We start from the raw sequence: 19,497 nt of genomic DNA on the forward strand, positions 1-19,497 counted from the left end.
TATAAAAATATATTTAATTTATATTTATTTTTATGTTATTGTATTTTAATATTATGCATTTTAAAATGTAATATTTATTTCTATTTATTTTTATATTATGTTTAAGTACCTTAATGAATAATTATATGTAAATGCAACTTGTTTATTTTATATATATATTATATATTATATATATATATATATATATATATATATATATATATATATATATATATATATATATATATTATTGTTTTTTTTTTTTTTTTTAAGTGTTGTTTTTTTTTTTGTAAGTATTTTAATTAATATGCTTTAAAGGGTCCTGAGGGAGCAGGAAGACAGAGTATGGGTAAACACAGTCAGACTGTTGGATCAACCTTTAAAGAAGAAAGCCTGCTGCAAGTGACCACACACACACACACCAGAAAACACACGGGTGAAATCACTTTAAGCTTTACGTATCATTGTCAAACCCCATTATACTCAATGTAAATAATTTAATGTTGGCTGAAATAGGACAGATTCACTTATATTTGTATCAAAAATTAATAGTGTAAAGTGTAAAAAGGTTTTTCATGTCTATTTGTCAAAGAGCATTGTATATCTGTGCTCATCTGATGTGTGTCTCCAGTTGTAGATGAAGTATATTATAGATTCGCAGGATAGTTTATCACCTCTTTTAAATGATCTTTGTACATATTCTATTTAAGGATACCAATTGTCAATCACAATACATTTATTGAGAAAATGTGTTCAGTCAAGCTGCATGTGACAAATGTAGTTCAACCAACTTATCCATACAACCAAGTGAGTGAGAGCAACATAATTCCGGAGAAAATGTGATTGTTTGTTACTTCCCATTTATTTAGCATTGCAATAGCCTCATTCAACCCACCTGAAGTCTTGCTAGCATCATGAAACCTGGATTTCAAACTGGCCAGTAAAACCTCATTGCTTGAACAAGAAGTGTTTCAGTTACCATTCGCAGAGACTGTTCAGGTGATGACAACAACATGAAGCACCGAAATCTTCAAATATATTATTGAGGGAAAAACATTGGCTGGATTCAGTGTCAAACATGTTGTGCCTCATTCGTTGTCTTCATCTGAACTGCTCTGGGAACATTTTACACAAAGGTTGTATGTGACAATGACCTGATAATTGACCAAAAACACAAAACCCAAAATATTCTCAAGTTAAAACTGTCACATTATGTTACACTTAAATAACAAATCTTGTAGGTCCTGTTTTTGATAAGAATGATTTAAAATAGTGTAGCTGCTCTTAGAAGTCCTTTAGAAAAATCTTAGTGAAACCTGAATGAATTCAAATAAAGCAAAGGCAGAAAACATGCCAGTGGTCACTATATTAAACAACTCAACATTAACCCAATAAATATAACACAATAAAAGTACTTAAACGTAAGCAAAACATCAAAAATGCTCTTTTCATGTGTGCATCCAAACTGAAGCCTTTGTTCGATGAGTTCTATTGTACGATTCACATACTGTTCAGTAACACTTTCCTATCTTATAAGGTTAAATAAACACAAGCTTTGACATTCTCAGACTCATTAACGGTTACATTCAGAGTGATGTTTTACAGCCTATCCTCTATGTGCATTTAAGAACGTGACATGTGTTGACACTATTGCTTTTAGTGCTGGACTGGCACTGATGACATCACCGACGGGTCCTGCAGTTCAGCAGCCTCTCTGATCCAGACAGAGGCAGAGGAGAGGCACAATCCGTCTCTCTGCCGAATCTCCCTGAGAAACGGTGGCCCGACTCAGGATGCTGCTCGCGTTTTACCGCATCTTGTAGTCGTGAGAGATGGCTGCGTCGCAGAGCTGTCCTTTGAAATCCAGCTCAAAGGTGAAGTCCAAGTCACGCTGGAACAAATCAAATTTGGCTGCTTCAGTACTTTTTTTTTTGTCGTCTTGTTTCTTTTTTTTCTAAATAAGTGGTTTTCAACTAGAGGCCCGTGGCCCACTAGGGGGCCTCAGCACTCTTCCAAGTGTGGGACAAGATAGCTTAAAAATTAAGATTAAGATGTTTTTCTTGGAAATGTATAAACCCTTGATCGGAATCAGAATAAATATAAATTTTTCTAATTATGTCAAGTTATTCAAATATTTTATCTAGGAGAAACAGCTATTTGCACAAATACTAAATAAAATAAAAAAAAACAAAAAAAAATCAAAACTAAAGCTATTTTCTATTATATTTATATAATCTTTTAATTTGTTATACTGCATGAGAAAATCTAAAAATATAAAAAAAATATTTTTTTTTTTCAGTTATGTCAAGTTCTAAATTATTATATTGGGTAGAAATTGCTATTTTAAAGATGGCTTAAAATGATTTAAAATAAGACAAAACAAGCTAAAGCTTTTTTTTAAAATATAATATTAATCTAAAATTTAAAATAAAATACAAAAAATTAATTTAAAGACAAAAAAAAAAAAAATAATTAATTAAAAAAAAAATAAAAAATTATTTTCAGTTATGTCAAGTTCTAAAGATAAATAGGGAAGAAATTGCTATTTTCAAAAAATCATCATCATAAAAAAACAAAAAAAAATAAGCAAAAAAAAAGAAAATAAATATCTTATTTCAATTCCTTATATGAGGGAATTTTAAAAGTGTAAATCCATACCTGACAAAGTTATTAGTCATATCTTAAAAAGTCTTTTTTTTCTTCTTTTCTTTTTTAAATGTAATAAATATACATTCCTTCAAGGTCTAAGTAGAAATTGCTATTTGTGAATAAAGTGTAATTTAAAAAACTTTCATTTTCAAACCTGTAATCACAATTTAGAAAAGTCTTTTACAGTAAATTCATGAAAATTCAATGAAAAGTAAACCCTGAAGAACATTCAGTTCAGAAATCTCTGGAATTTAATAATTAATAATTATTTAATTGAATTGAATTAGTTTTATATATTGTAATTTTTCATTTAATTAAAAAAGTTTGAAAATAAACAACATTATCATTACTGTAGAAGTACCAGAAATATCTCGAGGGACCTTCAAATATTGTATTTGACAATGGGCAGCCTTGGATCAAATGGGTCAAACAGGTTGAGGACCACTGTTTTAAATGTTAGACTTCTCACCTCCTCCATTTACAGCCTCACCTCGTTATTCTCATTGGGCTTCACCGTGATGCTGCCCAGGATCTCCTCTCCTCTCCGCACCGTCAAGTAATCCTCCAGATAAAACACGGTCTGCTTCCAGTGAGTGCTGGGAGCGTCGGGGGCTAAGGGAATGTACGACTCGGTTAGTACCATATTTATTTGAAAAAGATAATAAGGTACAGAATAAGTGACAGTTGAACCTGTAGAGAAGCCCGTCTTCTTGTGACACTTGGTGAACTCAATGTTGAAGTACGTGACGAGAGCGTGAACATAGTCATTCCTCTGAATCTGCAGGCAGAAGGCCGAGGTGAACGTCAGATCTTCCGGCTTCACCGTGTAGATATCCACCTCCTGAAAGCAACATGTCACGTCTCACTTTTTGGCGTAGAAATTATGTTTATGTAGAAATTATGATTGACCCGCACACTTGCACTAACAGTCCTTTGATGGTCGGCCATGAGATGCTGCAGCTGTGATTTACTGTAAGCTTGAAGTGTAATGTGGTTTATGTCATATAGCCTTAACCCACATATCTCAACCGATCCAGTTTCAAAGGCTTTATTGTTTGGATATGGCTATATTGGTGCCTGTATAAGTAGGAGTTGGCACAAGCATCGTCCTTGACAAACAAAGATCCTATTACTCTTCGTGCGAACAACAGATCAGTAGCAGCATTGACCCTTTCATCTGTTCAATTCAACTCTTCATTTAGTACACCGCACAAAGAGGCCCAAATCATTCTCCACTTCAAAGAGTTTGATCCCTCAGGTGATACAGAGCCTCGGTGAAAGCATGGCCTTCTCTTTCTTTCTCGTTCATTTGCTGGCGGCTATCCAGATTTTTTCTCTGTCTCCTACATTGTCTCTTTTTCTTTTGACATTTTTGACATTCGATATGTCTTCACTGTCAAACAGATCACGGAAAAAAATCATATGAAAATTTTTAATTATTGTTAGTGTGCAAGGTCCTTTAAAATGAGAAACAAAAAGCTAGATATAAGCTATATGAATAAATGAAGATGTGTTTCTAAATTTTAATATACTTTATGAGAAAATTTGAAATTGTGATTTTATAGATCTGAAAAACTCATGGAAATTAATGAATACAAACTTTTTTCAGTTGTCACATTTTAAAATATTTCATTGGGTAAAAATTGCTATTGTTAATATATATATTAATTCCTCATTTGAGGGAAAAAATAAAAATGTTTAATATATATATATATGAAAAAGTAATGAAAATTTCACAGAAAATTAAAAAATAAAGCAAAATTTAATATCCTCATTTGAGGGAATTTTAAAAGTTTGATTTCTAGACCTGAAAAAGTAATGAAAATTTGTCAGATATTTAAAAAGTCATGGAAAATTTAATAATAAAGCATTTTTTATTATTTATTTATTTTTTTGTTATTAAGTTCCAAGTAGAAATTGCTTCTTGAATTAAATAAAATAAAGACAAAATTATCTTAAACTTTCAGATATATTATATTATATTATATTATATTATATTATAAATTTAACCTCATTCCTGTTTAGGAGAAATAATTGAGATAATAAAGAAATCTCATTTGTGTTTTTTACTTCCTACTGTATAGCAAGAGACACTTTATTACAACAAAATATATGCCTTCAAATTACCTACATGATAATATTATTAGCATTATATCTCACGAGGACTCATTTCTGTTGGCTAATTTAAATGAATGATTGGTGTTTGTGCATGTGTTGAGATGAACCCTCGTTACCACGCTGTCATCAGGTGCTCTTTACTGCGAATGATTCTGTTATGTAACACCCATACTACATGTGTTCCAAAGTAGCCTATCGCGCAGTCAATCAGTACTATGATTCAGTTCAGATCTTGCTCACATGTACACACATATAGAGCATATACCCATACCTTAATGAGGCAGGAGTTGGTCACGACTTGTTTAGGATCTACTATGTCCACCAGGGGCTCCATCATAGCAACGTTCCTAATGCATGTCATATCAAAACCATAGACGTTCTCCCACCCTGCAAGCATAGAGAAAATATATTTTTAAGACATTTTAAAACTCTGAAAAGTAGAAAATCTGTCTGGCTGTGTCTGGTCTTCTTCATTTGGCCCTAAAATAGACTCCTGCCTCCTCTGTGTCTGGCAGCATTTGATTACATCCCCTCACACTTCCATCCAAAACAAGGCGGAGGGAGAAAAAGAAAACCTCTTGCTGCAGGGGAGTAATGGAACCCAACAGGAATTTTTCCTAGTGTTTTTCTTTTCTTCCTTAAGCTAAAGGGATCCAAAACGAGACACTGATCAAGCCACATTGCCATAAGAGATAAGATACAGTATTAAATGCTCATTAAATACAGTACCTGTTGACTCTTGGCAGTGTGTGTGTGAGAGAGAGAGAGAGAGTACTCACAGTGGATTTTGAAGTCTTTGTATTGCCGATCCTCAATGGCAACCACATACAATGTCGCTCTGTCTGGAAACATGAAACCACCAGGTTTCTGAAAAATGACAGGAAAGAGAATCTACAGATCTCGCATCTAAAAAAAAAGTATTTAAAACACCATAATATAAAAAATGTCAAATTTACTTTTGTATTTTTTAATTAGTATTTAAAACACTAATATAATATAATATAATATAATATAATATAATATAATAAATAATTATCTTTATTGTTATAAATAATGTCATAAATCAACATAATGTGATATATTTTTTAAATTAGAATTTTTAAAAGTTCAATTATTATTATTAGTAGTAGTATGAATAACAGGTCATAAATAAGGTCATAAAACACAATATAATATAATATTTTAGCAATTATAAAAATATATTTTAAAATCTTTCAAATATTCTGAATTTAGAATTTGTCAAAATATTATCATAAAATCATTAATATAATAATCATTATTATAATAAGTATCTAAATTAAATAGTGTATAATTATTATCTAAAACCCTTTAAATAGTTTTAATATATTATCACTATAAATAATATGAATATAATATGATATAATAATTATCTCAATTAGATGGAAATCTTTTATTAATATCTAATCTTTTAAATGGTTTTAGATTAATTGTATCTTGTCACACCACAGGACACTGCTGAAACTACCCACATAAAATATTTTAATCTTCAAAAACGTGTTCCTGGTGTGATTATATTCCTATTATTCCAGTGACTTCACATCATTCTTTATTTTCCTTACAGTTCAATGCACCATAAAAATAACCCTAGGGTGAAACAATGCCCTGGAACTAACACAATGGTTCCATAAAAATGTATAACAAGCCACTTGTCCTCTGGACCAAATTGTCATTCAGTGGAAGACATTCATCAGCAGCCCAATGACTAGCAACTCATTCCCATTATAAATGATCATTTTCAGCATGGACGCATGCTTTACATTCTAATTAGTCACATAACCTTGGCCTTGAGACAGCCAACACAGACACACAAACTGACCAGCCATTTGTCCCTGGCGTAGATGACAGTATTGAGCATGGACTCGTAGAAAAGACAGTAGCCCATCCACTCTGAAATAATAATGTCCACCTGATCCACCGGCAGTTCAGTCTCCTCCACCTTCCCTTTAATGATGGTAATAACTGCAGAATGCACAGAAAATTCAAGAATGTAAATTCATGAGCTGATTTTGTTCTATTTAATGTACAATTAAATATGAAATTTATTTTATTCTAAAATATATTTATAACAGTAACGTGATACTTTTAGGTACAACAAAATTCCCAGTTTTGCTTTATTACTAATTCCTAATGGATCAAATCAAATCTCGCCCCACATTTTTTTGTTTTACTCATAAATGTGTCAATATGATGTAATATTTAATCATAATTATAATTAATATCGAAACTAGATAATCTATAATTATGTAAAATCTTTTAAATAGTTTTTACATTAACATTTTTTAAAGTTCAAATATTATTGGTAGTATCAGTAATACATATATAATAGAACACATAATATAATATTTTATTAATTATTATAATTACTGTCCAAATTAGATAATAATCTATATTTATTATCTAAAATCTAAATGGATGAGCTGACTTAATTCAGTTTAATTTACAATTAAATATGAAATGTATTTATATATTAAATACAAGTATTATTGAATGTATTTGCATATTAAATACAATTTATATTTTGTTCTAAATAAATATATTTATAACAACAAACTTTCTATACAGTTTTATTTCCTAATGGATAAAATCAAGTCTTACCCTACATTTTTTGTTTCACTCATAAATGTGTCACATTACAGTAATCAAATGGGTTGCAAATCCAGTATTTAGTCTTAAAAAATAACCATAAATACAATATAAAGCTATGATTAATTGATGGGTTTTTCATGGTTTTCTCTCTTTCTCTCTTCCTTTTTCCCATCCTCGCCATTTTTCCTATTTTGCACAAGGCAAGTTGCCAGTGTCCAGCTACCATGCTGGTGTGTGTGTGTGTGTGTGTGTGTGTGTACAGCAGTGACTCTCTAACGCTGACTCAGGCTTCTAACTCGCATGCTGCTGTCCAGTGTTAATGAGAGCTGCTGTGGACAACTAAACAACAACTTCTGCCATCACACCACAAGAGGTGAATGTCAGCTACAGGAAGTGACTATGCTGCTTCCTGTGTCATGGAACTCCACTTGCCAACAGAAAAAAGTATGACTCCTCTACTCCACACATGAATGCAGATCAGACCTAAACACTGTACTGTGTCCTAACAGGAATAAGCAGCGGGTTATTAATCTTACCATTGTCCAGGTGATTTGACTTGATGATTTTCTCTGAATACTCTGATATACTGGAACATTCAATCTATTAAAAAAAAGATCATTAGCTTGATTATGTTAGCATAACTATCAAGATATTTACATTCTTCTTAATTGATATAGTTGTAACTAATGCAAATGAACATATCCATTCTAGCAGACTCAAGCCAGTTTTTCATGTATAACTTAAGATTTTATCGGATTCAGGTTTATATTTAAAGAAAAAATAAAAATCATTATACATATTTTGTGGAATATACTATTTGTATCAATCTGCGTGTCTTTGTTTGCACGCTCCAGACTGACTGTCAATCTGTGTATATAAGTTATGATGTTTCATTGAATCTTTTTTTGCAAATTACATCGTTATGCCAGTAGGTGGCGACAAGTGACTGTCTTTATGAGTGAGTCAAAGATTCATTCCTTCAACCGATTCATTCATAAATTCCAGAATGAAAAAAGTGGATATTGTCTTTGTGTCAGTCACTAAATCATTTACACAGCTAATTCATTCAAAATCACTGATTTATTCTGGAATGAAACCAGTGGCTACTCTCTTTATGCATGAGTCATTTAATCATTCACTCAACCGATTTTGTTCAAGACCACTGTTATATTCAAAAGAACATCACTTTTGTGTTGCTGGGAGATTATATTGCAAATTATTCTTTTGCTTTGTTTGGAATTGTTTTTGTTGGCAGAGCAAAAAAATAGACAAAGCAACTGGCGATATTGTGTCTAAACCACAGTAATGTTGTTGTTCTGAATATCAACACAGCCATCTACTCCAGTTTCCTGCTGGTATTATGCATATTGCATATGCATGTTATTCCCATTCTCTTGCATTTGCATTTTGGTGTAATCAAGCCATTATTTTCTGCTAGAACAGTCTCGTTCTTGCTTACCCTAAGCCTAAGTGTGTTTACCAGATAATCAACAAATTTTTTAAACATCTATGAACCTGGTAACCCTTTTTGCTTATATGTATTTGTGCTCTTGACAGAACCAGATACCTCCTTTGCTTATTGTGGCATAGAAAATATGAAACGGCAACTAAAACTGGACCTAGTGGGTGGATCAGTGGAGTGTTATCTAACTACAGACCAGAAACACAATGAGGTACTGATATTATCAGCACAATCTCCCACTCTATCTCTCCCGATATACATAGATAAAGTTTGTGAGTATAAAAAAAAAAAAAAAAAAAAAAAAAAAAAAGAGTAAGATCTGCAGAAATGCCTGCACATTGCCCTCTAACTCAAAGCTATTGTGCAGGACATCGTCACTTGTAATTTGAGTCCTCACCCCATATACATGCTTGGCTCCTGCCTTGGCAGCAAACATGGAAAGGATTCCGGTTCCGCTGCCCACATCTAGAACGATCTTATCTTTAAAGATGTGTTTATTGTGGTACATGGAGTTCCTATAGGTTAGCGTCCTCACCTCATCCTTTAGCATTTCCTATTGAGAGGAAACAACAACTTTAGTCTTAAATTATATTTTGTAGAACTTATCATTTATGTTTGTACGTTACAACATTACATTACGGTAGTGTATGGCTGTGCATATTTTACTGGTGCAGTTTTGAGAATTCGAGTCCATGACTTTTAGCCCTCGTTTCCGCACCTTTTCTCTTGGACTGGGCTATGGAGGACAATATATAGGACACAAAGCACAGTGTCTCCAGGATTCTTTTTATAGAGACAGGTCTCCATTTAGCCTGCTGGGATTAACTGATACACATCTTTCCAACCCCCCCACCCCCCGCCCCTGCTCTAATTCTCTCTCCTGTTCTTTCTCCCTTTCTCCATCTCACTATCTTACTCTCTTCCTTCTTTGTTCTGTTATCAAGAACTGTTCTTTTATCTTCAGACAGATCCAATTTGACCCTTATGCTATACATGTGAGAGTATCAAAAGTGTGCTCTCTCAGTTCTTCTTGAATGAGGTTAGAAGATGGTTTCAGTGACATATTTAGGTTCTTATGATCGGCTGCTTGTGATAAAACTTCTAAAGAAGAAACAACTTCCTGACATTTTTTCCTTCCTTAAAGCAACAGAGATGAACAATATAATGACACAGTATCATCTTAGACTTGCATACGTCTTCAAACTTGATGGTAAAATCGGACCGTTTACCTCATGAATTCCAAAGTGGGCATAGGAGTCAAAGTAGTAGTCTCGTGATGTCATCTCCTCCGGGTTGAGTAGCTTGGCCATCTTGCCTCGGCCCGGACAGGCAGAAAGTGAGGAAACGTGTGGCGTGTGTGGGGGGTGAGGAACATGATGAACGGACGTCACTGGCTTTGGTAGTGGAGATGGTTGCAAAGACTGGGATGACGGGGCATTGGAAATATGCTTCTGCTGCTGATGATGCTGTTTCTGCTGCTGCTGGTGTTGCTGGTCAAGACAATATATAACAATAGACTCACTGTCCTTCATCACCACTTATTGGTTTAATAAGTATATTTATGCATTTGGTGGACAGTTTTATCTAAAACAACTCTTCGACTTTTATCAGTTCATGAACTCCTTGGGAATCAAACACATGACCTTGGTGTTGTAGCACTATGACCTACTGTTTGAGCTTGGGGCTTTATCATATTTAGTTTATTATATGTAGTCATTTTTGTCCGTGTTTTTTTTTTTTTTTCTGCAAATGTTTTTAATGTATTTTTTTTTTTTCATGTGATACACTTAAAAATAAAGGTTCTTTACTGGCATTAACAGTTCCATGAAGAACCTCAACATCCATGGAACCTTCCCACTGCACAAAAAGATTTTTTATAGTGGAAAAGGGTTCTTTAGATTATATGTTCTTAGACACCAAGAAGAAATGGTTCTTTTAGGAACTGTTGACTGAAAGGTTCTTTTGAGAACCTAAATGGTTCTACTATGGCAGCACAGTAAAAGCCTCCGTTAAGATAGATAGATAGATAGATAGATAGATAGATAGATAGATAGATAGATAGATAGATAGATAGATAGATAGATATAGATAGATAGATAGATAGATAGAGAAAATGTCAAAAATGAATGAATGAATGTGGAGAACAATTAACTACATGGACATAAGGCATTGATGCTCTTATTTCCTGCAAAAGATTTTCATGTGATTGATAAACAAACAAACATGCCAAAAAGCAATTAAAAAGTAGACCGTTTTGTAAAAATGTGTGAAAAACAATTAATGAAACAGATTAAACTTTTTCTGCAAATGTTTTTTTTAAAGTTAGATTTTTTTTTTTCCATGGATTTTTTCCATGTGATAAAAAGAGTGAAAATGAATGAATGAAAGCAACTGAGAAAAAATAGACCGTTTTGTAAAACATATGTGACAAAAAATTAACAAAGCAAATGGACAGAGGGCACTGAGGCACTTATATGCTTTTCACCTTGTGATTTTTCTTCACCCTGCCATTCATGGCTTGTGTTATTTAGTGACCTATTAACAGCGTCAACATGAAAATCAGGTATGCAAAGGTGAATATGCTAATAAGCTGGGGAGGGGGGGAATACTGCAGCACCAAGGACAGCGCTCAGCCGTCTCTCGACCCAGTAAAGAAAAAGAGCAATGACTGCTCAATTCAACAAGCATAAGACCAACTTCACCGTCCTACTGTATATTTTAGGTATGAATTAGACACTAATTTGTTACGTTAGAGATTGCAGATAACATCTTGCATTTGATGTCTGCCTGCCTAATCTTTACGCAACCAATACGCGCAACATAGATATAAACCTTTATATTTAGCGTTCGGTGTGGTCTGTGTGATCGCTTTCAAGACGTTGTCCTGGGAAATCGGACGTGTTCTGCTCAGCTCGGATCTCTGTGTTTTTAGCCTGCATAGTCACATACATCGCCGGACACTGATTTGTATGACCTCCAAACCAGTGCGTCATTTTACGCAATCGTGCACTTAAACACATAGGAAACAACTAGAATGAATCTCAAGCGATTTAGAAGTAAATATATGAATTGTCGGACGAGCATTAATGTTTTATAGATGACCTAAGGAATCTTTGACTTACCTCCGAGCTCTCCGCCTCCGCCATCTTTCTCCGCAGGAGCAGGCACCGCGATGAGTGCCTCAGTCCCATACGAGCCGGGATCCGGATTAACTCGATAAGAACAAGTGTTGTCACTAAATGTCCTCGAAAAGTTTTAAAACGTACTGCAATAAGAAATACTAGATTAGCGCTTTAAAAGGACCCATTTGTTGATTCTCACAGCTGTGTTTAATAAACAATAAATGCCTAAATAGAAACTAATACTGAAATTGTCAGAAAGACTTCTGGGATAGTCCCTCAACTCCATGATTCCGATTTCTACTGAAAGCCAATTGTGCAAAAGTTCTTCCACAGGTTCTGAGCGCCACTTGGAGACCAGTTGAGCCCCGACGCGTCAGCATCCACATCACCTGCCGCTGCGCATCGCCGCGTTACACGGAGTCGGACAGACTAGAATGCATCTTTTATTTCGGTTTAATATGATAATCCATTATTTTTCAGTTCTTAACGTGTCATCGGAGCCTAGTTGTCCACTTCGTGGCGTTGCGGTCAGTCAAGTGCGTCTGGATCACGCTGAAAGTTGGAGTTGAGAGACTGCTGACTGAACTCGAGCGCAGCGAGTGCAGAACTGGAGCGATATAGCTGAATTAGTGCCTCCCACACAAGTATCGCACCTCCACTTTCTCAAAATAAAGGACACAAGGCCGACTACATTTTAGTCCATTTCAAGGCTGAACCTTTTCAGACAAACGTACTCTTTCATTTACAGAGGCGTTTATTCAAAACGATTGCATTGCATTCAGTGTACAGCCTACATCTTATCAGTTCATTCCCTGGGATTCGGACCCGTGACCTTGGCGTTTTTAAGGCCATACGCTTCTTGTCTGAACCTTTAAATATATATGTATATCAAAATAATAAACTACGCAGTAGTGAAATATCAGGTGGATAGTTTCCAGATTGTAAAAATCGCCTTTCCTAAATATCCATTCAACAAAATTTCAAATAAAATTAAATAAAATGTTCATAAAATTAAAATTTTAAATGTTCAAAAATGTAATTATGTATATTAATATAAATATATATTATATATATATATATATATATATATATATATATATATATATATATATGTATATAATGTATTACTTACAGTATGTTGGGTATCCCAGAGAGCCTAAAAATAACTAAATGCAATGAACTTTTAAGACTGATAATCATGAGAACTGATAAACAAAATTTTAACATTTTATTTTCTACATTCTTATTTGAATGTGCTCCATGAAAAATGCTGGATACCCTTTGAGTCTCAGAGACCACATACATATATAATGTATACAACATATATACATACATATATATATATATATATATAAATGTAACCAGGATTATTATAGTTAACTAAAACTAAAAAATTTAATTATTTCAAAATCAACATCAACATTTTATTTCAGCTTGTTGTAAAAGCCACATTTTCATTAAAGGGATAGTTCACCCAAATATTAAAATAATGTCATTAATCACTCACCCTCATGTCGTTCCAAACCCGTAAGACCTCCGTTCATCTTCGGAACACAGTTTAAGATATTTTAGATTTAGTCCGAGAGCTTTCTGTTCCTCCATTGAGAATGTATGTACGGTATACTGTCCACGTCCAGAAAGTTAATAAAAACATCTTCAAAGTAGTCCATGTGACATCAGAGGGTCCGTTAGAATTTTTTGAAGCATCGAAAATACATTTTGGGCCAAAAATATCAAAAACTACGACTTTATTCAGCATTGTCTTCTCAGCCGGGTCTGTTGTGAGCGCGTTCACAACACTGCAGTTTAGTGATATCCCGTTCGCGAACGAATCACTCGATGTAACCGGATCTTCTTGAACCAGTTCACCAAATCGAACTGAATCGTTTGAAACGGTTCGCGTCTACAATAAGCATTAATCCACAAATGACTTAAGCTGTTAACTTTTTTAACATGGCTGACACTCCCTCTGAGTTCAAATAAACCAATATCCCGGAGTAATTAATTTACTCAAACAGTACACTGACTGAACTGCTGTGAAGAGAGAACTGAAGATGAACACCGAGCCAGATAACGAACGAAAGATTGACTCGTTCTCGAGTTGAGAACCGTTTCTGTCGGACGCGTCCGATTCGAGAACCGAGGAGCTGATGATACTGCGCATGCGTGATTCAGCGTGAAGCTCACTGACACACAGCGCGTCTGAACCGAACTGGTTCTTTTGATGATTGATTCTGAACCGATTCTGTGCTAATGTGCTAAGCGCGGGTAAACCGAAGGCTTGAATCAAGGCCATCATCGCCAATGAAGTCATTACGTCGAGCGCAAAAGAACTGGTGAACAGTTTTCGGCAACCGGTTTATTGAATCGAACTGTCTGAAAGAACCGGTTCGCGGAAAAGAACAGAACTTCCCATCACTACTGGTGATCCAAAAACCAATGCAACCGGTTCTTGACTCGAGAACGAGTCAATCTTTCGTTCGTTATCTGGCTCGGCTCGGTGTTCATCTTCAGTTCTCTATTCACAGCAGTTCACTCAGTGTACTGTTTGAGTAAATAAATTACTCCGGGATATTGGTTTATTTGAACTCAGAGGGAGTGTCAGCCATGTTAAAAAGTTAACAGCTTCAGTCATTTGTGGATTAATGATTATTGTTGATGCGAACCGTTTCAAATGATTCAGTTCGATTTGGTGAACTGGTTCAAGAAGATCCGGTTACATCGAGTGATTCCTTCGCGAACCGGAAATCACTAAACTGCAGTGTTGTGAACGGCGCGCTCATAACAGACCCGGGAGAGAAGTCAACGCTGAATAAAGTCGTAGTTTTTGATATTTTTGGACCAAAATGTATTTTCGATGCTTCAAAAAAATTCTAACTGACCCTCTGATGTCACATGGACTACTTTGAAGATGTTTTTATTACCTTTCTGGACGTGGACAGTATACTGTACATACATTCTCAATGGAGGGACAGAAAGCTCTCGGACTAAATCTAAAATATCTTAAACTGTGTTCCGAAGATGAACGGAGGTCTTACGGGTTTGGAACGACATGAGGGTGAGTCATTAATGACATAATTTTCATTTTTGGGTGAACTATCCCTTTAAGTGTAACGATGTACTAAAATAACTAAAAAATAAAATAAGAATTATTAAAAACTGTATAGACATGTTTGTTACTTAAAATATAATAATACATTAACAATAAAATAAACCTTAACATTAACATTTTATAATATATATATAAAAAACCTTAACATTTTATAAAATATATATAAAAAAAATATTTGTCAAATATTTGTTTTGTTTTTATTTAGTTTAATTCAATGTACTGAAATAACTAAAACTGAAATAAAAATGTATAAAAACTATATGGACATTTAAAAAAACAGTAATAAAAATGACAAACATTAAAATAAAAAATACTAAAACTCTCTAAATTATAATAATATCTCATTGATACTAAAATAACATTGAACGCAACTTTATATTTTCATTATTGTATCGTTCTGCATTGTGTTTTTGCTGTATTCACATTTCAGATAGTTTAAATAGTGATTATTGTTTAAATGATTCTCATTATGCATATATAATTAGACATCCATTGATATATGGTAATGCATTTTTATTTGTTTTAGACTGCAGCACAAGACCGCCCACATTATATATATATATATATATATATATATATATAGATATATATATATATATATATATTTATTTTTTATATTTTTTTTTTTTTTTTTTTTTTTTTTTTTTTTTTTTTGCTTCTTCTTCTTCTTCTTCTTTCACAAAATCTTTATTCTTTGCATTTATTTATGGTTAGCGCAGAAGAAACTTTACCAGCAGCTGTTGTTTGTGCCAATCTAAGCCCACAGTGGAGCGAGTTCACAAGTGTCTGTATACACAGAGAGAGAGGTGTGGGATTCTAGATTTGGAGTCGAACGGCAGCCCCCTCGTTGTTTTTACATGCCACCTACTCATTTGCTTGTGTAATCCCTGGAGCTAATGTAGGAGGCAGTCCTGGCCAGAACATATACTCTTTCTCTTCCTGTCACACACACAAACATACGCTTTAATGAGTTTAAAGATCAATATCCTCTCCAAATATCCAAAAACATGTGGAATTAGCAATGAAAATCATATTTTCTTAGTACTGAAAATGTCAACAAATTAAACAAACTCAATTAGTGCTGGTTTCAGAGCACTCACAGTAATGGAGCTCATGGTGTGATCTGCTAGACTGAAATAAAGGTACATTCTATTGTATCCTGCTGAGAGGACTTCCAACACATGGGCTGCTCATGTATAACACTGAAGGACGGATGCCCACGCATGCTGAGTAATACCACACACTCGCACACAGCACCACAACACCATACACTGTCAATCTCACACACACACACACACACACACACACACACACACACACACACACACACACACACACACACACACACACACACACACACACTCATGCATGCTTAAAACATATCCAGGAGAAATTGTGGGCAGCGAACAGCAAAACACTAATTATTTTCTGAATTTCCAGAAGCCTGTCGCTCTTTTTCTGGCATTGAGATGGTTTGTGTCAAGTAAGTATCCTTGAATCACACATATTTATTTTTTTTATTTCAGTTGCGTTATCTTGCTCTTAAAGGAATAGTTCACCCAAAAATGAAAATTTGTTGAAAATGCACCCTCAGGCCATCCAAGATGTAGATGAATTTGTTTCTTCATCTAAACAGATTTGGAGAAATTTGGCATTACATCACTTGCTCACCAATGGATATTTTGCAGTGAATGGTTGCCGTCAGAAAGACAGTTCAAACAGCTGATAAAAACAACACAGTAACCCACAAGCAATGGAAGCAATCCACAAACTGCTTGCTTGTACTCAACAAATCCATCATTCAGATGTTTTTAACATCAAACCATTGCTTTCAAAGTCCTCTGTCCATATTGCTTTCTTTAGTGAAAAAGTTTTTTCTTCCGAATCAGGAGAGAAATATGCACAGATCAAGCACCATTTACAAACCAAAATGGGTCTGAATATATATATGTTGGTGGATTTTGATGATAGAGGACAACAGGGTTAGACTTTTTCACTGGTGGAGACATTATTATGGATTATTGACTATTTTGGTCAGAAGTGATTGTTTAAAGTTAAAATAAGATAATTAATTAATGGACTGGAGTCATGTGGATCACTTGTGGATTATTGTGATGCTTTAACAGCTGTTTGGACTGCTGTTCATTCTGACGGCACCCATTCACTGCAGAGGATTCACTGATGAGCAAGTAATGTAATGCTACATTTCTCCATATCTGTTCTGATGAAGAAACAAACTCATCTACATCTTGAATGGCCTGAGGGTTTGTGCATTTTCAGCAAATTTTTATTTTGGGGTGAACTATTCCTTTAAAAAATTCCTTTTTTTTGATTGCATGTGTTTATGTGTGTTGAAATGGTCCTGAAACAGCAGGATTGTCCTTGGCCTTGTTGTTGGTCTGCTAAATGAAAGCCTTTTCTGAGATTTGATTGAGGAAGTGTGTGCGTGTACATTTCTGATCTGAGTCAGTAGGTTTCTTTTGTCCTTTTCACTATCCCGAGGGCCGTTGTCATGTGTCCGTTCACACATATACACACAAACTCCTGCCGTCCACCATGAAGGTGCCATTTAATAGCTTAGAACTGAGGACGGTATAAGGACACAACAATAAAATAACAGGGGAGCGGCAGACAAAACCAGACAGAACCAGGCAGGAATCACAATGAGACAAATTCAAAAGGATAAACATCAGTTCAATAGGCTGAGCTCCTTTTCAAAGTTCTCTGTCATCTGCTGCATTGTTAATGTCATCCTTTCTTGCCATCTTCTCTGTGTTTGTATGTTTGTTGTCCCTCATGTCACCACTTGTACCTGGATTTCCATCTGATTTGACTCCTAGAATGAAAACTTGGTGCAGAACGCTAATCTCAAATTCAATGCGCTTTAGTTTGTGTTCATTTCCATTAGAAGCCCTAACAGAGCCAGAATACAGATTAGCGATGACATTTCTCACTTTAAGTGGTTTCTTCACTCTCTCAGTAGACTCTTTCCATTAATTCAGACGTGATGGATAACATTTTCCGCTCTAATGCAGTTTCAGCTGGAAAACTGTCACAGACAGGTGACTGCGGCTTATATCCGCTGCCTATGGCGTTGTGTGTTCTCCTAATGGGGTTTTGACTTTATTAGGTTACTGGGATTGAGGTTTGAAAGAGAAAGGCACACAGAGGAACCTCTGTGCTCTAAAAACAGAGAGTACAACTGGTGTTTGAGATCCAATGGAGAGTCAACAGAAAGTCAAACTGCGTGCATTGAGAAACTGTCAGGGTTATTTCCATAATGTGAAAGATTCCGTGAATGTGAAATACTGACGTCCATTGGGAAGCATAATTTACACTAAAAATACCTATTTCCTACATAAAACACAGGACATTTCACATATATACTTAAAAAAAAAATTGAAAAGAATCTTTATGACAAATCTATACTTTCTCAAAGCTTCCATGACTTTAAAATAATGTTCTAAACATGAAAAACACAAATGCAACATAAAAAAAAAAACACTCTTGGACATGAAATATTACAAAAATAAGAAACATGTTATAAGGGGAAGTCATGGCCTAGTGGTTAGAGAGTTTGACTCCTAACCCTAAGGTTGTGGGTTCGAGTCTTGGGCTAATAAATACCACGACTGAGGTGTCCTTAAGCAAGGCCCGAACCCCCAACTGCTACCCGGGCGCCGCAGCATATAATGGCTGCCCACTGCTGTGTGTGTGTGTGTGTGTGTGTGGTGTGGTGTGGTGTGGTGTGTGTGTGTGTGTGTGTGTGTGTGTGTGTGTGTGTGTGTGTGTGTGTGTGTGTGTGTGTGTGTGTGTGTGTGTGTGTGTGTATATGTATGTTCACTTTGGATGGGTTAAATGCAGAGCACGAAAAATGAAAACACATATACCCACACAAACGTATACAAATTTACTTTTTTTTCATATAATTTAACATGCATAAAATATAATACATTTTAATAAAATATAATAATAATATAAGATATAAAATATAATATACACTTTCTCCATGTTACTCTTATAATATAACATGTTTAAAGTATAATAAATATAAGATATTAAATATAATATAAGCTTTCTCCATGTTATAAGATAATTATACTTTCATTAATTACTAATAATTCATACTACAATTTATTTTGCTTGTTCCACATGCAGCAAGCCATATTTTAGACATGTTCATAACTGTTCAAATTCACAATAAACTATGCATTTAGATAACGTCTGTTTCTTACTGTTTCATTTATGTAGGCTACTACTGACAAATATGAAGTAGAATGTGAAATACAAATATTAAATAAAATATTAAGTTTGCTATAACTGGGTAAATCCAAATTATTAGAATTTTATATGCAAGTACATATTACAGTACATAAATCTTAATCTCTTTTTTTTAATCTTTTTTTCCTTTTTTCATTATTTTTTTTTTTTTTTTTTTTTTTTTTTTT

At 34.3% G+C, this 19,497-nt stretch overlaps 1 protein-coding gene across 1 annotated transcript; it reads right to left on the reverse strand.

The window, feature by feature from the left end:
• Positions 1 to 684: 684 nt before the first annotated feature.
• Positions 685 to 12,596, reverse strand: LOC109113332 (protein arginine N-methyltransferase 8-B-like). The gene is made up of 10 exons (XM_042721856.1): positions 11,938 to 12,596; positions 10,045 to 10,305; positions 9,213 to 9,368; positions 7,890 to 7,953; positions 6,584 to 6,726; positions 5,526 to 5,613; positions 5,018 to 5,133; positions 3,319 to 3,469; positions 3,119 to 3,240; positions 685 to 1,870 (listed from the first exon to the last, which is right to left on the reverse strand). Exons 1-10 carry the CDS (start codon positions 12,004 to 12,006, stop codon positions 1,787 to 1,789), a joined length of 1,254 nt encoding a protein of 417 aa, XP_042577790.1. The 5' UTR covers positions 12,007 to 12,596; the 3' UTR covers positions 685 to 1,786.
• Between the last annotated feature and the right edge of the window lie 6,901 nt (positions 12,597 to 19,497).

This window comes from Cyprinus carpio, chromosome B4 (assembly GCF_018340385.1).
Source record: "Cyprinus carpio isolate SPL01 chromosome B4, ASM1834038v1, whole genome shotgun sequence".
NCBI classification, from domain to species: domain Eukaryota; kingdom Metazoa; phylum Chordata; class Actinopteri; order Cypriniformes; family Cyprinidae; genus Cyprinus; species Cyprinus carpio.